At 35.3% G+C, this 22,424-nt stretch overlaps 2 protein-coding genes and 1 long non-coding RNA gene across 4 annotated transcripts; 2 read left to right on the top strand and 1 right to left on the bottom strand.

Moving 5' to 3' along the window:
* Positions 1-407: 407 nt before the first annotated feature.
* On the bottom strand, positions 408-4,704 carry LOC117601604 (actin related protein 1). Of its 2 annotated transcripts, none has more exons than XM_034318598.2 (2): positions 4,546-4,704; positions 408-2,270 (listed from the first exon to the last, which is right to left on the bottom strand). In XM_034318598.2, exon 2 carries the CDS (start codon positions 2,249-2,251, stop codon positions 1,121-1,123), a length of 1,131 nt encoding a protein of 376 aa, XP_034174489.1. In that variant the 5' UTR covers positions 2,252-2,270; positions 4,546-4,704; the 3' UTR covers positions 408-1,120. The 2 variants fall into 2 exon arrangements, with proteins under 2 accessions (XP_034174489.1, XP_034174481.1); XM_034318590.2 differs by lacking the exon at positions 4,546-4,704 and adding an exon at positions 3,346-3,503.
* Positions 4,705-6,640: 1,936 nt separating this feature from the next.
* On the top strand, positions 6,641-14,994 carry LOC117601628 (uncharacterized). Its single transcript, XR_013062732.1, has 4 exons — positions 6,641-6,757; positions 6,823-7,272; positions 7,878-8,100; positions 14,448-14,994. It is a non-coding gene; the product is annotated as an uncharacterized LOC117601628 (long non-coding RNA).
* A 2,680-nt stretch (positions 14,995-17,674) lies between these two features.
* LOC117604782 (uncharacterized) lies at positions 17,675-19,635 on the top strand. Its single transcript, XM_034325248.2, has 3 exons — positions 17,675-18,079; positions 18,435-18,869; positions 18,950-19,635. The coding sequence occupies exons 2-3, from the start codon at positions 18,467-18,469 to the stop codon at positions 19,408-19,410; spliced, it is 864 nt and encodes a 287-aa protein (XP_034181139.1). The 5' UTR covers positions 17,675-18,079; positions 18,435-18,466; the 3' UTR covers positions 19,411-19,635.
* The last annotated feature ends 2,789 nt before the right edge of the window (positions 19,636-22,424 follow it).

Here is a 22,424-nt window from a genome sequence, read left to right as displayed (position 1 = left end):
CAATAATGAATAACACCGAACGGTACAAAAGCTACATCGTGTATAAAAACTACGTGAATTCATGCTAAATGAAAGAACTGATGATTATTTTTTTTTATTTTTATCTAGCACGCGTAACTATTTTGTATTGGATTGGAGATCAAGGACAAGATATCCAATAAAGGGTATTGGAGAACTTGTAATTTTAAAAAACACAAGAAGTCAAAGTAATAATGTTTTTAAGAGTTTTATTTTATAATCCCATAAGTCTAAAGTAGTCTTTAAGATGTGTACGTGAATGGTCTTGCACAATACAATGGGAATAAATTATAATACTTTGGCTACGCTTGCGGGGTCGAAACCGTGTCTTTTTCATTCGTTTGAGCGAGCGTTTGTGGGATACTTTTCTGGGTCAGCGGTCTCCCCCATTATTAATTAAAAAAAAAAAAAAAAAAAAAATATTAAGGAAAGAGCCATCTTTTTCCCTCAACGATTGGTAACAGTAAAAAAGAAAGAAAATTAGTGATTAATAAATTGAAGAACCTATCTCCGCAAGGAATGAATTCTTAAAAGACCGACAGAAAAGTCTTAAATATCGCGGAGCAAAGAAGGTAGCGGAATGCATTTAATCGGAGGACAGAAAAAATTAATTGTGAACCTTCCGTGCATTTAGGATATTCGATAAGAGATATCCATTTATGCATCGAACGATATTCCAAGGTTAAATATGTTTTTCAGCTCAAATTCATGAAATGTTGAAATTGACAAATATATTTGACACAACAAATTACTTTCGATCGTAGAATGAAATATCGTAATAAGAAAGATGTTCATCTTCGTGAGGGTGGTTAGCTAAGATGCTACCGTAGGCAAATGTTATTTGAATATATAATACAAAGGATTTGATAGGAATAGGAAAGGGGGGTTTTGTTTAGGAATTCGGAGAGTACCTTTAAGATACAGCAGTGTCTTAATTATATGATGAAAAATGAATGGATGTAAGGCATTACTGTATCTTAAATTACAATCAAAAGACAATTATTCGCGGAAGTTGATGTTACGTCCGCCTGTAAAAAGAGACAGAGGCCGCTCTCGGGATTCAGGGAATGATAGTATGCAAGAGGAATATCAAAGATAGTGCTTAGAAGCACTTCCTGTGAACGATGGATGGTCCTGATTCGTCGTATTCTTGTTTAGAGATCCACATTTGCTGGAAGGTAGACAAAGATGCAAGAATAGATCCACCGATCCATACAGAGTATTTCCTCTCAGGCGGTGCGATGATCTTGATTTTCATAGTTGATGGTGCTAGGGAAGTAATTTCTTTCTGCATTCTGTCTGCAATTCCAGGATACATGGTGGTACCACCGGATAGTACGGTATTGGCGTAGAGATCTTTACGGATGTCCACGTCGCACTTCATGATTGAGTTGTACGTAGTTTCGTGGATACCGCAGGCTTCCATACCCAAGAAGGATGGTTGGAAGAGAGCTTCGGGACAACGGAATCTCTCGTTACCAATTGTAATTACTTGACCGTCAGGAAGTTCGTAGCTCTTTTCCAAGCTAGAGGAGGATGCGGCGGTGGCCATTTCCTGTTCAAAGTCCAATGCAACGTAGCATAGCTTCTCCTTGATGTCACGGACGATTTCACGTTCGGCCGTGGTGGTGAAGGAGTATCCTCTCTCGGTAAGGATCTTCATGAGGTAGTCGGTCAAATCACGTCCAGCCAAATCCAAACGTAGGATAGCATGAGGCAAGGCGTATCCTTCGTAGATTGGTACAGTGTGCGATACACCGTCACCAGAGTCCAATACGATACCAGTGGTACGACCGGAAGCGTACAGCGAAAGTACGGCCTGAATAGCGACGTACATAGCAGGAGTGTTGAATGTTTCGAACATAATTTGTGTCATCTTTTCACGGTTAGCTTTAGGGTTAAGAGGAGCCTCGGTAAGAAGTACCGGGTGCTCTTCTGGTGCCACGCGCAGCTCGTTGTAGAACGTGTGATGCCAGATCTTCTCCATGTCATCCCAGTTGGTGACAATTCCGTGTTCAATTGGGTATTTCAGGGTAAGAATACCTCTCTTTGATTGAGCCTCGTCACCGACGTAGGAATCCTTCTGTCCCATACCAACCATGACACCCTGGTGGCGTGGTCTACCAACGATGGATGGAAAAACGGCGCGGGGCGCATCGTCACCGGCGAAACCGGCTTTGCACATACCGGAGCCATTATCAACTACGAGTGCGGCAACTTCTTCGTCACACATGTTTAGTTTGTTGATTTATCTGCAAAAAATAACGCAAGTATTAGTCATATTATCATTTTTCCTCGGACGATATGCAAAATTTAATTGCAACTTTTTCAATATTTACGACGGTAAGCTGAACTAAAAATACATTTATACTTTATTTTTAAAAAAATTTAATATTTGAGCGTGTATATTTATACTTAATGTTTCCATAGTTCTTAGAATTCTTATAGTTCTTAAATGTTTCAGTTTTGGAGCTACAAATTTTGACTAGCTCCATTTTATAAAGTGCATGAAAATTTAATTAAATACTAAATCGCTGTTATTTGCGAGTATATTATAATTAAATTGGCAAAGGAAAGAATACCATGTGTTGTGAAACATTTTAAATATTTTCAAGATGGCGTCGTAAGACACGTAGCACTCTACCATTCAGGTAAGAAAAATTGAATATATAAAACAAAGATTTTAATGACTACCGAGTTAAATATGCTCTATACTAGTATTTCTGAACGTGAAAAGAAGAAACTTCGGAAGAAATAACGATCGAAAGAGTTTCTAGGTGTTCCATAAATTGCCGTTAACTACAACCGCACCCTGCCCCGCCCTACCCCGGCATAAACGGTCAATATCCGACATGTTTTCAAAGAATGTATTCGTTAACTGCTACGGGCTTAAAATTTAATATCTATTTAAATCAAGAATGAAGCTCAACGAAAATATTATTTTTTACTTTAGCGAAATATACTGTTAGAAAATATTAAAAAAATACTTGATATTACGAAAACCAGTACTTTTCCTTGAAAGATTCTTTGCTCACATATAAAGCATCACTGAAGCAAATTTTCTACCATATTTTACAGGGACCCAACACTATTGTATTGTAATTTAAAAACGCGACACAAAACACACTAAATATGGCACAAGCATATTTTTAAGCCTAACAACACCCACTTCTCGATTTGGAAATCCACGTTCGGATGTACGAACGATCAACTATGTATCGCCCACACACTATCCCTAATTAATTGCACTGCGAATAAATTTTTCTTTAAACCGGCCCTGTCGTATTCAGAATTATCTATCACTGAACTGAAATTTCGATAACTTACGTTTTTTATTTCTTTTCGTATAAAAAAAGTTATGTACAAGGAGTTCGGGTATTTGGAAGTGACACTGTCGCACGACCGCCCGATCTAGCACCAAACACAGAATGTAGCTGACAGCCGGCTTGCAGTGTATTATATGAACAGAGTCGTTGTTCGGTACCCCCACTCCTAACCGATCGACCAATAAGGGCAGGACACCCTCAGCCAATCCTGGCTTTCTTTACCATATATGGAAGTGCTCTACCACGGAGGGGTTTGTCCCCTCCCCTCTCGCGCCCTCCTCCACAGGCCGAAGTGTGTCTCACCACCCTTCGTGAATGCATCCGCCAAATTGAACGAACCGCACATCTCTGATCTTACCAATGCTTTCCCCCCTCGCTATATCGTAAGCTCTGTTTGGATCATATTCAATGTCAGCAAGATTTTTGTTTTATTCATCCGAGTACTAAATAATTGTTTCCGCTATAGAGAGACTCACAGTTTTCCTTTTACATTCATTGGGAACTAACGTATATCCAAATCGGCTTACCTATCGCAACTCCGATATTCTTCTTTAAAAAATTTACACAAAAATTTTTATTAACTCCAATATTAATATTTAAAACATTTACAGTAGCTACATGTATTTATCATTTCTAGAAGTTTAAATTGTTTTCACTTTATGCCGAAATACCAAATATAAAAATTCAATTTTTTGAAAGTAACAAAGTATAAGTTTCGCGACTACAGGATAAGTGCAAGGATTCAATTCTAAAATACTATGGTATTAAATTGTACGCTTGTTAGCGTTCTCATTTTCGGACCAAAAATAGAATTACACTCGCATTTCGTAGTACGGCCAAGCATAATCCTAGGTTAGTGCTGTAACGCAGCATCTACAGGGTACAGCTATTAATAAACGACCGTGTCGCGACCACCTGTCTTGCAGTGCGTGTACGTCAGGAACCACTTGCGACGACAACCTGTCGGATCGTTCCGGTATATTCCCCTTTTTCGAAATGATAATAGCAAAAAAGAACTTTTCAAACTACAACATGCTATGTCGAGAAGACTTAGAGACATAGATAGGAACGTCCTATCCGTTATGGCTGGTCGTGCACCGGCGTTTGTGCTCGATTTTTCCAACGTTACAATTATGACAGATAAACGTGAAACGTTTTATATTAATATTACACTAATATATCAAGCTGTATAGGTACTCACCTTTTAGAACAGAAAGTAACCAACGTAATACGTGATCGTTGCTCGGCAAAAGGATACCGCAAGAATACTATCGACACGAGCGAGACTCGAGAGCTGCGAGTTGCGAGTACTGTGAGCGAGATCGTGGCCGGTACCGTGTCATGTAGACTCGCCCAAAGGTGTGGTCGGCATACACGTTGCTAATGCTTCAAATTATGTTGGATATTTCCTACATTTTCCATATGTTTTTTAATCATATTCGTAAAATATGATTCATCCGATGATGAAAAATTCGAGGAACAAGACATTTGATTATCATTTGTTTTAGTTAAAATCATATTTCATAATATCATTCAACACGGACACCCCTCTCTTGGAATGAACTCGTCCGCCGGCTTCCCCCACTACTCGGATTCACAGCTCTTGCCATATATGGGCATAAAACGAAAGCGGCTCGTTGATTGGTCCGTTGGTCGGCTGCCGGCTAGATTCTCCAAATGCCGCTTCAAACTGTACGATACGGGGAGCATAATGCCTTCTGGAAGCGTACACTAGCGTAAGGGCTGTCCTGACTAACCGTCAGAGCTCTATATGCTAGTGTGCGTATGAATATATGCGAAGATTACTGTTCTTTGTGTATGTATGCTTGCGAACTAATACCGGCAGTAGGTATGACTCAGAAAAAGTTTTGTTACATACTTTGGAATGGTCAACATTTTCTTTTACTTAATGGAAACCGAAGCACCTTCTATTAAGATGTTCCGGTCATGTAGTCATACATGCTTTCAAAAGAAAATATTTCCTGTTACTAAAAATTCCTTTTTTCATATACAAAGAACTTCCTTATATAATGTAACCTCTTATTGTTTCTATTACGTATTGATAACAAAGTTAAAATATCGCACAAATGACTTAAAAATGATTATCGTTTCCAAATTAGTAGCTTTAGAAAACCAATGCATCAGATGCAACTACTGTACATATACATATTCATCGATCAAACTTTTATATTAATATCAATACTGTTATTCCTTAAAAATGGGTAAATTAACGCGTGTTTGATAATCAAACAAAGCCGACAATTGTCCTATCGCTTATTGTACAGTATATGTCATCTCAGTCGACTTTTTCATGAAACAGAAGCTAAAAATAGACTCAAGGGCGCAGATAAGGGTGCACTGGACTACCACATATATGTATGTATATACGATATCATACAAGCCCTACGCTACGGCCCTATTGTTGTGTGATCGTATTTATCCGACGGAAGACGCTATAGTGTATGCGAGTGCAGTGTCTGCTTCAAAATCGATAGGCGTGTTCGTGCAGTCACTACGTTAGGTCATACTTGGTGAACGAAAAACCACGTGGTATCGAAAACGTCAAAGTACTGATAGTCAAATCGCGTATCGCTTTTTCGTAATACATCATTTATATCTGGATAACATTTTTCACTTCAAAATTATCGTGCTATTATCTGATAAAAAAAAAATAGAAAGTCATGTAGATTTATAAGTTAAACTATAATATAAGAATTCTTTGCAAGCACATGCAAATTATCTTTCAATTAATATTTTACATAGATTATACGTATACTAATTGTTGTTTAAGATCGGTATTGCGCCATGGACGTTTTAAAAAAACAGGACAGTTTTATAAATACATCCGTCACGCTCGTTTAATAAAACTGTGCTCCTATGACACAATCAATGAATCATTTGAGCCTAATAAGAAATTGTGTTAGGTTATGCACCCGTTTTCAACGGGTGCATGCCAAATTCTATTCTTGGTTTTATGTTTATTACATAAAATTTATACATTGCTCTATATTATTTGCGCCTATTAAAGGCAATCTTTCTACTTAATGCCCGTGTGAAATTTAAATACACGTCACTGATATATCACATGGGCGGATGGACTACTTCAAACTCTAACCTAACCTCGCAGCTGTCACATGCGTATATCTTAACTAAATACACATACAATTTCTTAATCTATCATTAATTATCAAAATAAATTATCCACAGAAGAGAATGTAGGAGATACCTTATTCTCTTGAATACAAAGTAAAATCCAGAAGCGCGTATCTGCTAATTACATTAATATATCGACGTTGCTTATATCATCGCGTTAAAAATAATGCTTTTCTAAATACTCGCAGACGTCAAAGGAAATTTTTTAGATAATCAGCTCGAAACTGAAAGTAAGCAAGAAAAAAAGAAAAGCAATAAAGGTAGGTTTATAAAAATAAAAGGAAACAGTTTGTAAAGGGCAACACGTGTTGCTATCTTATTTCAGCCGGTACCGTCCAACTGGTACCTATTTACTTTTGACGAAGAACTGAATTATCGCGACAAGTCCGCAATAGGAAGAATTAAATCCACGTAAGGCGAAGTATATTGTGGGCGGCCTGAAAACCCAATGGTCTGCAAAGCCTCGACCTTGCTTACCAAATAAGGTCCCATTCAAGGTCTTCGAGGCCTTGCGTAAGGCTCTGGCTGTGCCATCGGCATAACGATTAACCGATTATGTCTACGTTTTAGTCATCGCTCGTTTTTAAGTGAAAATGGTGCAGCCACCATCGAGAGCACACCGTCATTTTATATATTTAGCCTTCTCCCGATCGTTCGATTAGATTAACTTCGAAAATTTCGTATTGGGCGTGTCTGCCCTACGCGGACACGTGCCCCGTAGGTAACGTCTGGCTCCAGTCGCGCAGTGCCACCGAAATCAATACGGAATGCGACGGTAAGTTCAACGCACCCACCCAGAAGAGTGCTTAAAGTTCTTTCTCATCGGACTACTCGGCTGCATTCGGTCCGGGCATTGAAACTATCCTTAATCGCCTAAACGAGGTCAACGATCTACGCTGTTTTTCCATTTTTCAACTGATAAAAAAGATTGAACAGTTGATTCATAAAATTATTATTGTTAAATGAGGACAATAGGCATTACAGGTACTCAAATGGTACTCTAATTTCCTTTGATCCGTATATTACACGTACCTTCTTTACTTTCCCTTGGTGAGAACAAAAGAGAGTCCCTCAAAGGTACTCCTGGCTCTCCTCAAGGTACATTCAACCAAGTGGCTGTTCATGCATGCTACTTGAATTCTTCGCCAAGAGGGAGGTAAACTATTTCCCATAAGTAGTTTTATCTCCGTTCTTTAACTCCTTCTAAGGTAAACCATATAGAAGAACGAATATAAAATTCCTATTATTCTTGTAAATTTATAATAAATACGTTTCGTTAACCTAATTGGATCCAACCGACCCCTTTCGTTAATATCATTCATATTTTATGATCAGCAATTACTCTTAGCCGATAGGTAACTTTCCACGATTCATTTCCAGTCATGATCATCGTTGACGAGTGGAAAGCATGCATGGAATCCGGCCAGAGTGGAATACGCGATCACTATATTTAGTGTTGACTTATGGCTCGTCAGATCGAGAAACTGTGACGTCCTCCTCAGCAGCTGACGATAAAGAGAACGACGATAGCCAGCGCGCAGACTGTGGACTTGTTGTTTCTATCGAAATAAAATTCTCACTGAGAATTCGTTGATGATTCAAGGTACCAGCATACTCTTGGAAAACATCCAACGGTTCATCAAAATACGTTATTCATTCACTGGTTACTCATTAAACCGTACGTACAAAAAGTTCTGGGTACTGATAATTGCCTACTCATACGTATGACAAATTCGTTTGATTAGGCGCGTGTGCTCATTTCATATTCAGACTGTAATTTATCATCTGTTTTTCATTCTTCTGATATCAATTAGCGAAATAAAATTCCTTCTCGTTAACGCGTTGAATGCCATGGGGGTCTCCGGTGACCGGCGCCATAAATTACACATGCTTAAATAATTAAAAGAAAACAATAGAAAGATATTATTTTAAACGATATTGCTATTGTACAATTATTGAAATTTGAAAATTAACTATTCCTTCTGTTAATTCCAATTAATTCTTAATGATTAGAGCTTCAATACGTTATAATTATTTTATAATCCATAAAAATTTGTATAAATCTCATTGAACCAGGTCTCGATACCTTTTATGGTAAAATAGCAGCAGAGTAGGAAATAATCAGAAAATACCTACGTCTGCAGAAGTGGTACGTAACAAATTCCTTGTCTAGCGATATTATCAGATGATATCGATAAGATAATTCTTAAGTACCGCACGATTGAGGCGCTACAGTTTTTAACAATTTAATTCCTACTTATCAAATGAAATTTATTACAAAATGATAAATCTTTTCTGCTTGGAGTATTATAATAAAAAAGATTCTCCTGTAGTTGTTGAAGTGATTCAACGAATCGGAGGTAAAAATGACGAGTATTCGCGGTCTTCAGCTCTGACGAATGACGCTGGAAATTCTTCGGATTTGACCTTGCACACGCAACTGACCCAGAACAGGTAGACAACCGGTAAAACTACGTGTTCGTACACGTAGCCGGTTACTTGTGTTCTTGACTCCGTTTTCTTCCACGGTTATGTGTTGCGTTCACAGGAAATCAAGGATTTGGAACACGGCCATGGATCGTTAGGATTACCAAAAACGATCATTTCGTCCTTCCGCTTATTCAAATAGCCACGCGAGCTGCTTACAAGACTTCAATGCATAAAACGATAAATAACAGTAATGTCCGATTCCTTCTGATTCTATTTATCTGAATGATTTCAGAAATTGTTCCAAGAAATTTCGAAATAACAGATTATTAGTATTCGAAATGAATGATTTCAAGTGAACTATGTACTTATTAGATTCATAACTTCTTTGTGCGTGGATTAAGAAGATAAGATTGTATCGTGTCATAATTATAAAGGAAAATTTTCCTAATAGTAATCGTCGCATAAAACGTAATATCATTAACCACTTGATGGCTGATCGTCAGCGATAACGTTATTTTTCATTATTATCATTCGTTTCTTGTATTTATCATTTTCAATTAAAATTATATTCACAGATTGCAATGGTACTTTTTTTTCATTCAGAGTTCATTTACTCTGTGCCACGTTGAATTTATTCCAGCTCTTCCTCCGTACTATTGGTGTCGAGTTTTGCGGTGAAACGATGGTCGACTTCTGATCTCAATTTCTTTCCTTTTGAGAAACGTATACGCTCGGCTATGACGTGAGAAATAACCAGTCTGCAAACTTCCGAGCTAGTAACTCTTTTTACCAAAGCTAACTCGTGGTTTCCATCGGGCACGTTGAATTATCAATCTGTAGAAAATATTCTGCAACTCCATGTACCACCGGTTTGGGAATTGGAAAAATAACTTGGTACTTTTCCAGGAAATACATTAGAAGAAGAAAAAATTGGAATAATATTATTTAGTTTGTGCAGATATGAATCTCTTGAGAGGCACTGCTCTCTAAATAAAAGGCCTAACTCTGTCACCAAAGTCGATGGGTCTTTAGAGGCCCGGGACCGTTATTTTTCTTTTCTGAAAATTGGCACCAATTTTCCTCCATGCATTTTCAGAAGGATTCATTCAAATATGTCAAAAGAATTGGCTGTTTTTTTTTTTTTAAATACAATCCCATATTCCATTAGTATCGTTCTGGATTTCCGTTCTCACAATCGCATTGTCCTCCTACCGGAGTGATTCGCGTGGAAGTGCAATCCTTCGGAAGAAAGCTACCAATGGAAAGAAACTATCCGATGAATTTACATTTGCCATAGTTTTCACATCTGCGAGTGTTGGTTACACACGAGGCACTTACGTTTTAGGCCAAGTGCACCGTTCTCGTTGCATATGAAAGTGGAACAGCTGTACTGGCTAGAACGGTATGTTGTCTACATGGTAAGACGACCGGTGTCCTTGTTCAGGAAAGCAAGGTCTTGCCTTATCTGTGTAGCTGGATGAGATCCCTCCGACTGATCGTTTACCATTCACGGAAATATTAAATGCCTCGATGCGACGACCTACAATTTCGTATAGACGTTGAAGGTTCATTTTTCTGAATGTAGCTAAACGCTATTTCATTTGAAACTCGAATCGTCATTGCGAAAATAGATATAGAATCTTCAAGACTGTCCATTTTCATCATATTATTTGTTATGTATGTCACTCCCAGGATGTTCAATTTAATCGGAAGAGCGGTTAGGCGCTTCCACGCGTTACACTTGATTACAATTAACTCACCCTAAACATTCGAGAGTTCTTTATTAGCGTAACCACTTGTTGGTAACATGTAGGTCGGTTCCTTCCACTCAAAAGTGTTTTTATTAAAAAATTGAATTATTTTTAAGCCTCCGGTATTTTCTATCATTTTTAATTTCCTAAACACAAATGTTAATTAAATTAGCATTAACATGAATAGGAATGGAAAGGTACAGGCATCGTGAATGCCAGGCATTTCCATCTGGCCCTTTTTACAAAGTGTATAAGAATTCAAGAAGCATTCGTGGTTATAAATAGCCGTTTCCGCTTCGTCAGGTAGACAGAACCGATTGACTCTTCAGCTTCGTCGAAGGACAAGATACCTCGAGGACCTTCTCGTCTTTTATGCATTTTGATTCACACAGGAAGAACGTTAGAGTTTTATATATTCGACAAGATAAAATCAAAAAATAATAGTATTTTTATATAAAATACTTAACTTGTTAAATAAATAGCGTTTCAGATCAGAAAATTATTTAAGCGCTGTTTTGTAATATTTTTATAAAATATTAGATTTTCTATATTTCAAAATCAGTTGTTTGATAATTTCGTTTGAAGTGTGGTACACACTCGGTGCATCTTTCATTCATCCTAAATGGTCTCGTAATTCGAACGATTGTCGTTGAAGCAAAAACTTGGGTTGAATGAAACTGGAACGGAGTGGTAGGTTCGTTAAGTCGACAGGCAAAAACTACCGGCTGAATGGCTGGATACTGCACAGGGCCATAATCCTTCTCCAGTGGGACGAGGGAGTCGCAGACAGAGAAGAAAGGGAGTAGGATCGTATCTGGAAATTTTAAGACCCTTTACCATAAACAGATTATTAAACAAAATTACTAAAATTCCTTAAAATTTCGTTTTTATTATTATTTAGAAATTATATTCCTTTCAGCGGGACACACCTACTTCAATCAAGCCCTGCATTCAGGGGATAAAATAAAATGATTGAAGTTGGCTACAGTTCAAAACTTCCCATTGAATGGCTTATCTTAGAACATCATGATAAATATACCTTGCAATTACACGTGTAGACACGTTTCGAAGCTCCTCCTTTGAACAAAGATGCAAACTACTCGTATACGTTAATTAGGAATGACACATAATCATTAAGAAACACATTTTTTTTTTTTTATATAAAACACGCGCAGTTAGATGGCTGTTTGTAAGGTGCGAGTTACGAGAATAGAAACTCGAGTTCGATATACGATCCGCAATACGGTCCTTGTCGATAGCTCGCCCCACATATCGAACGCAGCAGATGCGAGGGGTCGATATACTTACGGTAGAACGCATATACGGTACACTATGAATCATTAGCTGCAACGAAGGGTAGAACTGCATCACGTCGCTGCAAAAAATTAATTACACTATCTGGCCACTATTTAGAGCAAACATGAGAATGAAAAGGCTCTGAATATTGGAATAGGTAAAAGTACCTTGCATTGTGTGATAAAAAAGTACGAATGGAAAGTAATAGCCGAGTAGATATAATTAGATTGCTGGTTAATTAAGTTTAACTGCTTTAAATATTTGGAAATCTAAAATTAGTCGAATAGTTTTCCCTATGTTACTCCGGATGTAGCCGTATACGAATGTATGCATTTAGCTCTATTTTTTTTTCAAGTTCAAGTCCATTTAGAGGTTATGCTTGAGAGAGCCCTGAAAAGAAGGTAGAAGAAATCGTATGGGAACATACTCGAGCCTTTCCGTATCCCATGGTGTGAGAAGGGATGTATATATCATAATTAATCACTTGCGATTCTGTGTAACGCCCCTGTCGGTAAAATTAATTTCTCACAGTTTAGAATCTCAAATGTAATTATATGTCGGAAGTGGCTTTTCAAAAGATTACATTTTTTTTTAACGCATTACCTTTTTAAATTATATTATTAGTCTATCAACGGTATTATTTAAAAACTTTTTATTAGAGTATAAAGATGAAATTAAATTACTAATTTAATGCGTCGTAACAGTTGTGCAATGTACCGGAATTAGGTAGAATTTATATGAATCTAGAAATTTCGAACTTATAACAGTACTATTGGCCAACTGTAGATTCTGTAGGTTGGATATATTGTCTGTGACGATTCGTTTAATAAAACAAAACGACAGAAATTTTACACCCACTCAATAATGTAGTGTTAAATTTTGGTTAATTTTAGTTAGTATTCTCGTATAAACTTTCTGTGTTCCTGAAGTATGCGCGTATCTCCGACACTCGAATTATCGGGTACATTGCACTTCTGCGCGGAATGGGACCCCGTGTATCGCTTGGGGCTACGTTGAGGGAGCACGGAAACGGGTCTTGAGGGACAGCATCCAGGGACGTACCACAAAATGAACCTTTCCTTCGCATCCTATCTAACCTCCGGCATTTAAGACAAAAAAATATAAAATAATTGCCTTAGATTGAATAAATAAATTATTAAAATATGGGTTTGTTACTTCATTTACATTATATAATATGAAACATCAATTGACACATTTTCATAAAAGAAAAAAAACGTTAACCCAGTTCTTCTTAAGTTCTCTTAATCAGATCATTCTATAAATATAAATAATGTCATCTCTTATCTCTTATCTTTTATATGAAAAAAATTTATCTTCTGTAGAACGATTCTGATATTATTAATGCTTCTGAAAATTTTGTTAAAGTAAAGTTTAAGAAGATTTCGTATACTGTTCGAGGTCCTAGATACATTCGATGGTTGAAATCTGTCGATGAATTACAAATACAGTGCTGATTTAAAAGAGGACTGTGCGTGAATCGGTAAAAGAGAACCTGCTTTCTTCACGACACCTGTCGACCCGTTATTTATACCGGCACTCGAATACCCAGATTCCTCACAAATCTGTTGGTCTATTTTTAAAAGAATTACATTTGCATTACAGTGAATCAACCTGTAATTTTAGAAATGTAAAGCCTAACTAACCTAAAAGGACATCGTTCAAAGAGAATAAATATTATTTGATTTAACTCTGTCTGCAAAGGATTAAGGATAGGTTATAGAAAATTAATGAGACTGTAGAATATACAACTGGTCATGTAGAAGGAATTCTTGACGAAGTCCCCTATGAATCATCCTCGTCCTTTGCAGGGGATACTCAAATGTGAAACTGTATATATGTACATAATGTGTTCAGAAGATTTCTTCGAGAGTGTTCGTTGAATGATAACCGCTGCAACTTGCATTCCTAAGTCACATTAGCTTATTTATATTGCAACACTTGTATTAGTTGTCCAAAGAACTACACATTTCTTCGCAGCAGAATATTTTAGAAATTTACCATCGACAATTTCCGTTATATTCTAACTTTTTTGTTTAATGGAATTTTTCGCATTATGTTAGCATGATTTGCAATATTGCATTTTACATATTTTGATTAGAAATACATATAACCTCCAAGGTGTGTTGAACCTAACTTACATATGTTCCTACATAAGGAAATGCGTGTGATTCATTTTAAGATTACTTCGAACAGATAATACTCGTACCATATCTCCGCCATTACGTTTATCACTTCCTGGATATTGAACGATATTTTATTTATTTCAATACAGCTATTTCCGTATACCAATCATTAATCCTTCATTGCATAATTTTGTTTAATTTTGTAAAGTACAGCTTGTAAGGGCAGAAAATATTCTTCTATTTCAGAAATTGAACTACTTTGAACTAAGTTTTCTTTGAGTTGATTTTATTGGGAAGCATTTTTAGGACATGCAAGTATCTTGTTACAGGAGGCCCCTACTGTTATGAGGACCACCTTGGCGAGTTGTTTGGTCCTATGGTGTTTCATGGCCATGGGAGAGATCGATTAGGAACCTCTGCAGCGGCCACCACGCCCAGACAGGGAGGGAGCTGGTATGAGTCACCCCATAGAGAGAACCCATAAGACGGGCGGGGACACCACCGTCGCGCTGCAACGTGGCATTGAAAGTGACGAGAACACCGTGCATATTCACCCTCGCCTTTTTCCTTCATAGTTCGACGAACGTGTGTCACGCGAGTCTAGGGAACACCATGGATCACGTGCGTCGACCTAACTCAACAACTTACTTAGTGCAATTTAAGCCTAGGGATGCCATTGATTTTCATCCATTGGACAATGCGAGGAGAGGGCTTAACGATTACTCATCCTGCACCCACAACCACTTGCCCTTCTATATATCCAATAAAACTGTTACCTTTACTGTTTAATTATTTTGTATCTCAAGTTTAATAATAAAATTTCTTATTAATTTAATCTCTTATCATATAAAATATTGTATTTATTGATGATAAATCTTATTCATATTTCGATCACGTTTTATTACACGGCCAAGCTTACGTTGCAACAACATGATAAACTTAAAAATGTCCAATTCCTTATATGGATATGTGTACAAATGAAAACGATTGCTCAGCACGTGAGTAAGATTTCAGATTATTTGGCATATTTATTCGTTAAACTCCAGACTAAACGTCAACAAGATACGAGGAAATTGAGCCCCTCCCAGGGTAAATAGAGAATGCCATTTTCAACATTTAATATTATAACAATTAGGATAAATGGAAGGTTGAAAAAACTTTTTCGAGCTCCCTATACCTCGCACTATCGAAGAGAAATTGGCCGTGCACACAAAGTCAATGACTTCGTGGCTTGGTTTAATTGACCCGACGACGGGATCTTTTCACGGCCTTAGGAATCAAGGCCATCGTGTATACATATTCGATGCAGTTTCACGCGTGTGTGTGTGCGTTGAACATCTTTTCGCAGACATATCACACGTGTATACGTATATATCGAATGTTACAAGATTTATATTAATAGATGTATGCCGTTAAGATGACGATAATAACAGAAAGTAGGCTATATCTACCGTCGTTAAAATCATACAAACATTAATGATTAATCATGCCAAGAGGAAGTTTGGCTAAGTCTAAATATCAATTTGGAATGTTCATCAACCATCCTTTTTTAGAAAGTGTGTTCTGATCGATCGATGACTAAGAAATTTTGGAAATCGTTTCCATACATAATTTTAAGATTCCTATATGTGAGAAAGTATCAAGAATCAGCTAGAATTATTGGGCCATCGCTTATAGCACGTTTCAATACTGATTAAGAGGAAAATAATTATAGATTAATCATATATTAATTGCCATGACTCTCAACATATTTATAACCGAGTAACTAGTATTTTAATATGTATCTTATTAGAAATATTAATTTCCATGGTGAAAGCATATAGAATAAAATTTTTCTGATTGAACAAACAGGAAAAAATGACAAGGCAAACGTTTCCCTTTCCTGTGGTAAAGACATTCGTTATCCCACGGATGCCAGCATCCTATTATAGATAAACGGTTTTCAGACAACTAATGTTCAGGTTATGTTGAAGAGAACACGTGAAGGGACGAATATCATGGCAGTGAAATTTTTTTGATAAAAAAGCAGACAGCTTATGTTCGTCGTTTCCCAATAATAGTATACCATTTTATAATTCCTTTCCTCTAAACACGGATTGGAAAATCTATTGAAATTAATTATGCTCATCAACATGCGTATTACGGTGCAATTGGAGCGACTCATTCAGAGTAATAACCTGACACTACATGCTCGTTAAAATTATCAGGATAAAGACGAATATAATAATCTGAAGAATATAATAATCTGTGGGGCGTGTCAATAAGTTTGGGTGTCGCAGAGGCAAGAATTTACAACTGGTTTACAAAATAAAACGTTAATTACGATTTAATTGCAAAAATTAAATTGTCTATAAAAGTAGACCTAAAATCGACCGTGGCGCCATCTATACAAAAGCGGCGGAAACTACTCGCCGAATAGTTTCCGCAGTTTCCCGATAGATGGCGCTAGTGTCGCTCTGTGGCCGCGGGTAATACCATTTCTCTAGAGTGTTACCGACCGCAGCCGGAGGCGACGGTGGCGCCATCTAGCGGGAAACGGCGGAAACTATTCGGCGAGTAGTTTCCGCCACTTTTGTATAGATGGCGCCACGGTCGATCTGTAGGTCTACTTTTACTGAATACACATGCGCGTGAAATAAAAAGATAAAAATTCTTATCCTAAAATGCCAATATTAAAATAAGAAAATATGAAAAATCAAATCTTCAATGATTTTTATTAATAATGAATACTAACACTTAATGAGTAAATATCTCAAGTACTTATACATAGTACATAAAGCTATTGTTTCTTTACGAAAAACGTAAACGTATTTTATAGTCATATTCTTTGGGTTGGTCTATTCTTATATGTCAGACTTTTATAGACGATTTAATTGCAAAGTTAACGTTTTCACTTTATTAACTTAATTATTTTACAAAAACTCTTGTTTTTAACACAAATTAAAACATTACGACACTTTAATTTACAATCTAAACTTTAAAAAAAGGAGATAATATCATTACCGATGCGGATTTATTGTAAAAGAGCGGCGATTTACAAATTTGAAGCATTAAATAAATAAATAAACTACAAAGAAATTCTTCAATTTACAATCACAGATGTTTAAAATATTTATGAAAGAGACTGAATTGCCACTTATAGTCATTGTTTACTGTAATTGGCATTCAGCCATTTTTTATTGAGAATATTAACGAAGCGCATACATAATTATCTTCATTAAGGTTTAAACTTTAAATTGATATACAATAAGTGCCAGTTTACGGTACTTTTAAGTCATAAAATCATGCGAAAAGATCCCATTTTTTTTAAAAATTGATAACAGAAGAAAAAATCATTAGTAACTTCTTTTTGACGACCAATTTATATACATATATATAAATATATTATTACCGTCGAGGAATGGGTACTTATTAATTATCGCCAAACTTATTAAGTTTCTTTTAAAAATCCAACGAAAATAATAAAATTAACATGTAATAATGCTGGTAATAGCGTTGGCAAAAAAATAAATGTATCGCAATTGTAACAAGAAAATTTAAATCATTTAACACATAATTCAAAAATCATTATTTCCTAATTTGAATGAAGCATAAAATGTTACAAGAAATAGTGTTTTTTTTCGAATGTCTTACATATCCGCTTCTTTTAAATGCAGTGCAGGTTTTCTATTGTGATCATACCGTTGCGCATTGCGAAGCGAAATCGTACCGAACACTACAGTATTAATCCAGATTAAAGAGTCAATCATTTATTACAATATATATCGTAATGTTTTTTATGACATTTAAAAGTTTACTTAATTACGTGTCATCAAAGAATGTATTTTTATAAAACGACTAGTTGGTTATTCGGAAGATCTAGAATTTGTGTAGCAGCTGATGTGTAAAGATGGCCAAGCTTAATACAAACAAACAGTGACCAACGATATATTAATTTGATAGCCTTCCCTGTATGTAACAAGTATGTATATTTAATTCTTGAATATAATATTATTGAACGATTTTTTTTTTTTTATTTAAAATAATATATTATAAGATAATTTCAAGGCATATTTTATAATAAACTGATACCTCTCTTGATTTAATTAATAAAATTTTTCATTTGCGTCGAATTTGTACTACTTTCTTGTTCAAATTTCTCAGAATTAACCTTCACAATTGTATTTATAGGTATTTTATTATTTTTTTAATATCTGTTTAAGAAATAGGAAAGAATAAAATATTTTATTTCAGCCCTTTTACACAAAAGATGGATTACTTTTTTCTAATTTCAATTATTGTAAATTGTTACTTATACTATATTCTAATGGTTACAGGTAACTGCTAAGAAAGATTGTTGCTATCAGAAATGGCATATGATCCACGTAATGTAAAATATTCATCGGAGATGCATAGCCATCAACATGACCAGCCTAACATGACCGGATATACATATTCTGGGCACTCTGCACAACATGTTCAACAAACAGATGAAAATAGAAACGAGAACAATTATGGAAATAAAGAAACTTGCACGCAAATATCTCATCAGTCCTCTGGTACACAGACTATTCAAAAAGTAGATGCAGCAACCATGACTGATCCTCTTCAAATAGACTTTAGACTTACCTCAGAGTATTTAGCACGATGTTCTAGTACATTGGGGTTACCTTATGTATCCAAGTACGAAGAAAATATTACTAATTCAACTCACAAGTATCAAGAGATTCGGCCTAAGATTGAATTTGAGGTTGAACCGCAACATATCAATGGTAAAATATATAAATACTATTTATTAATAATTTGTCGAATGTACTTGCCTGTCTTAAAGCAGTTATTATAAATGTTTAAGGATTGTTAATTTATCAGTGCCCAGAATGTGCGTACAGATTTGAAGATCAAGAAGCGTTACACGAACATGTCGAGGATCACAGGCAACGGCCTCACATCTGTGATATTTGTGGTGCGAGTTTAAAACGGAAAGAACATTTAGATCGTCACAAACAGGGACACAATAAGAACAGACCTTATCAGTGTAACATGTGTTGTAAAGCATTTAAACGAAACGAACATCTCGCTCGTCATATGATTATTCATTCAGGTAGCAAAAATCAAGTTTGTACAGAATGTGGGAAAGCATTTTATAGGAAAGATCACTTAAAGAAACATTTGCAAAGTCACAACAGTAGTAGAAGTAAAATTCAGAGCAGTTCACAGAGCACCAGTCAGAATAATGGTGAAGAAGGATTGAGTAATTTTGCGATGATAATGAGGCAAACCGGACCACCTCCGTTTTCTATTTTGCGAACTTAATATAATTTTACTTTAATCGTAAAGCAAAGTTGTTTTATAATTTAGACAATTTAAGCGATCGATGCAGCGAGCGTTATTGAAAAACACTTTCACGATTATAAATAGAGTAGTTGTTAACAGTTCTAAATTTCCTAGTTATCTATTATTAATCTAAAGATACTACTTTCAGATATATTCAAAGATCGGCCCTAAGATATTTCCGTACATTCTGTTTTTTTTTTTTTTTCATTGTAACATGCTTGAAATATGCACAATATTCTTAAAATAAGAATACCTGTTAAGTACAGTTCTTTGAAAATATTAAATATATAAAAATTTTGAACGGTTTTATTTTAAAAGTATTTATATAAATTATTCGTGCTTTTATATAAATTATAGTTAAGTGTAAGCCTAGTACTGTTGAATTTTTTTCTCTAGGCTTTACATTGTGGAAGATATATATAATGTATGGAAATTATGAAGTAATTATTGTTTTTAAATTCCATCAGTATCTTGATTAGGTATGTAAATCTATAGATATTCTAAATTAAACTAGTCCTTTGAAGAAGACTAATTTTGAGATATTTTCTCTTGTCAGATAAATGTGATATAAATACTTTAACGTGCAGTGCACAACTAATTTCTGTTATGCTCAAAATATTTAAATGCGTATTTATTACATACGATAGGTGAAAGAAAGTGAGTAAACATGATTTTGCTTTCTGTTCAGATAACAGTGTCAACCCCTTGGATGATGTGCCTAAAATAACACTATAACGTATTTACATTTTCATGTAATTGTGAAAGAAATAATACAAAACTAACGCTAAATATAGTTTGTAACCAGTGAGATACGCGTCTTAGTTTTAATAAAAGAAAGGAACATTGCAAACTCACAAGATTATAAAACTTAAAAAGGATTATAAAAATCTAAACGTTGTGTATTATTTAATGTATGTGTTATTTATTACTTTTTTTTGTTATTTAATTACTTTCTTATTAATATTAAAATTATACGTACATAATTCTAAACAAGACTTATAAAACTTGGTCCAATTTGAAAGATAAAGTTCCTTTAAATAAGATAGTTCCTTTGACTAATCTTTGCAGTGTTCCTCGAAAATTATGTTAACTAATAATTTAACAATTATAGTTTATATTGTGCATATGCCAGTGTACGTATACGTGTTATTGCTTGTACGTACCTCATAGATAAATGTAAATGCACGTGTAACGAATATTATACATTGTTGTAAATGTACATACAAATTGTTTCAACAAGATTGTACATACAGTTTGAAAACTACCGATTCTTCGTGGTAAAAGAAATCAGAGAACTTACCATAAAGAATTCGTTGTTTTAATGATGTATCTTTTTGAGATACTTGATACAGATAAATATTCCATTACACGTGTATTTACATTTGAAACGTTGTTAAGTCGGATACATCATTTATATTTATTAAGGACAACCGAAAATGTATTGGCTTTATTACATAATGCTTCCAAAGTGTATATAATTGTACACAAATATAAAATATGGTTAAAGAAAAATAACGACTCGATATTTTTTTTATTATCAATTGTACCAATTAATGAATCTGCATTACACGAAGCTACAAATTATTTCAAATAAAACTGTAGTGTATCATTGTTGAATACGACGAGGGATGGTAGGAAGACGCGATAAATAATGAAAGTCAAAAAGATAATTTTCTCAGATGACTTTTCATACAAGTTTTATATATAGAGTATTACATAAAGCAGCACTGGGAAATGTTCGAAAAAATGTTTACAAACTTTAAACTTCTATTCTTGCAACCTAAATTCGTCTGTCTGTATTTATACCTACATTTCTCTTTTATACGTTTCTTGTTTCTCAACTACCACTGTGTAAGTCTTGCTCTTTTCTTTTTTTTCAAACCGTATTAATTTCCTCGTCTTACGTTCTCGAAGATTACACGTTTCATGCACTCTATACAAAAATAAAACGCTGAGATCATCAAAGGGTTCGCATAATTATCCACAATTTCTCTTATTACTTTTTTCTTTTCTCTCTCTCTCTCTCTTGTTTCATCTTAATTTTCTTCTCATCCCCTTTCTTCTCGTCTGTTTTCTCTTTTGATTTACATACGACAAACAAATGGTATATTTTATTCTTTTCTTTTGTACCCTGGAAGACTGTGGTACAAACGTTTCCATGAGGGAGCAAACGAAACGAAAGAGTTAACCATGAATCAAAGACTCGTCTCCTGTACGCTGAGTAACATGCGTCTGCAAATGACTATTATTCCATTGTTTCTCTCCCTTTTATTATCTATCGGATGTCCGGAAAATCCACAACCAGGAATGCTTAGATTCTAACCGTTCTCTTATCGTACTATTTTATGGTAAGGGAAGTATATATTGTTTCATCAAACTCTGTAAAATAATTTCCATTTATCGCTTCGACTGCAGTTGCGGCAGCGTCTGTTCGTTCAAATTCAAAAGCAACGTTTTTCAAGGACACCGCTACCGAAGTCGCCAATAATTTTCTAAAACAATTTCTATTCAAAGCGTTCTGCAGTTTTTATATAAAATATTTATCCATTCAAAGTTTGACTAGTCTATTAAAAAAGTACCGTCATTCGATCAGGTTCTATGTAACTACGTCGCGAGCCCGCGCTATTTTGAATTAGTCTATAAAACGTCAGCCTTTTGCAGTTTCATAAAAAACTGTCTTAAAAATTGTTAAGTAGTATTGCGTTCCTAAAAAATCCCTTAGACCTGCCTTCTGTTAGTACTATTTTGAACTTGACCCGACAAAAATCTGACCGCAACATTTTAAATAGTTGTCACGATCCGTGTATCCCCCGTCTATTACAAGCTTTATTTTTTCCGAATGAAATTTGTCGTTTACGTCGCGGACTCTCCGGCTACTCGGTAGATACCTATTTTTTTACGCTTTAATGACTTATTTTGTATGCGTACTTATTATATCCCTAGGCTATTGGAAAAAGAGGAGTTTAAATGCTTTGTACTATGTCGAGGAATTT

Source organism: Osmia lignaria, chromosome 9 (genome assembly GCF_051020975.1).
Source record: "Osmia lignaria lignaria isolate PbOS001 chromosome 9, iyOsmLign1, whole genome shotgun sequence".
NCBI classification, from domain to species: domain Eukaryota; kingdom Metazoa; phylum Arthropoda; class Insecta; order Hymenoptera; family Megachilidae; genus Osmia; species Osmia lignaria.
The sequence above is the reverse complement of the archived record's forward strand: the minus strand, read 5'-3'. Positions and strand labels throughout refer to the sequence as shown.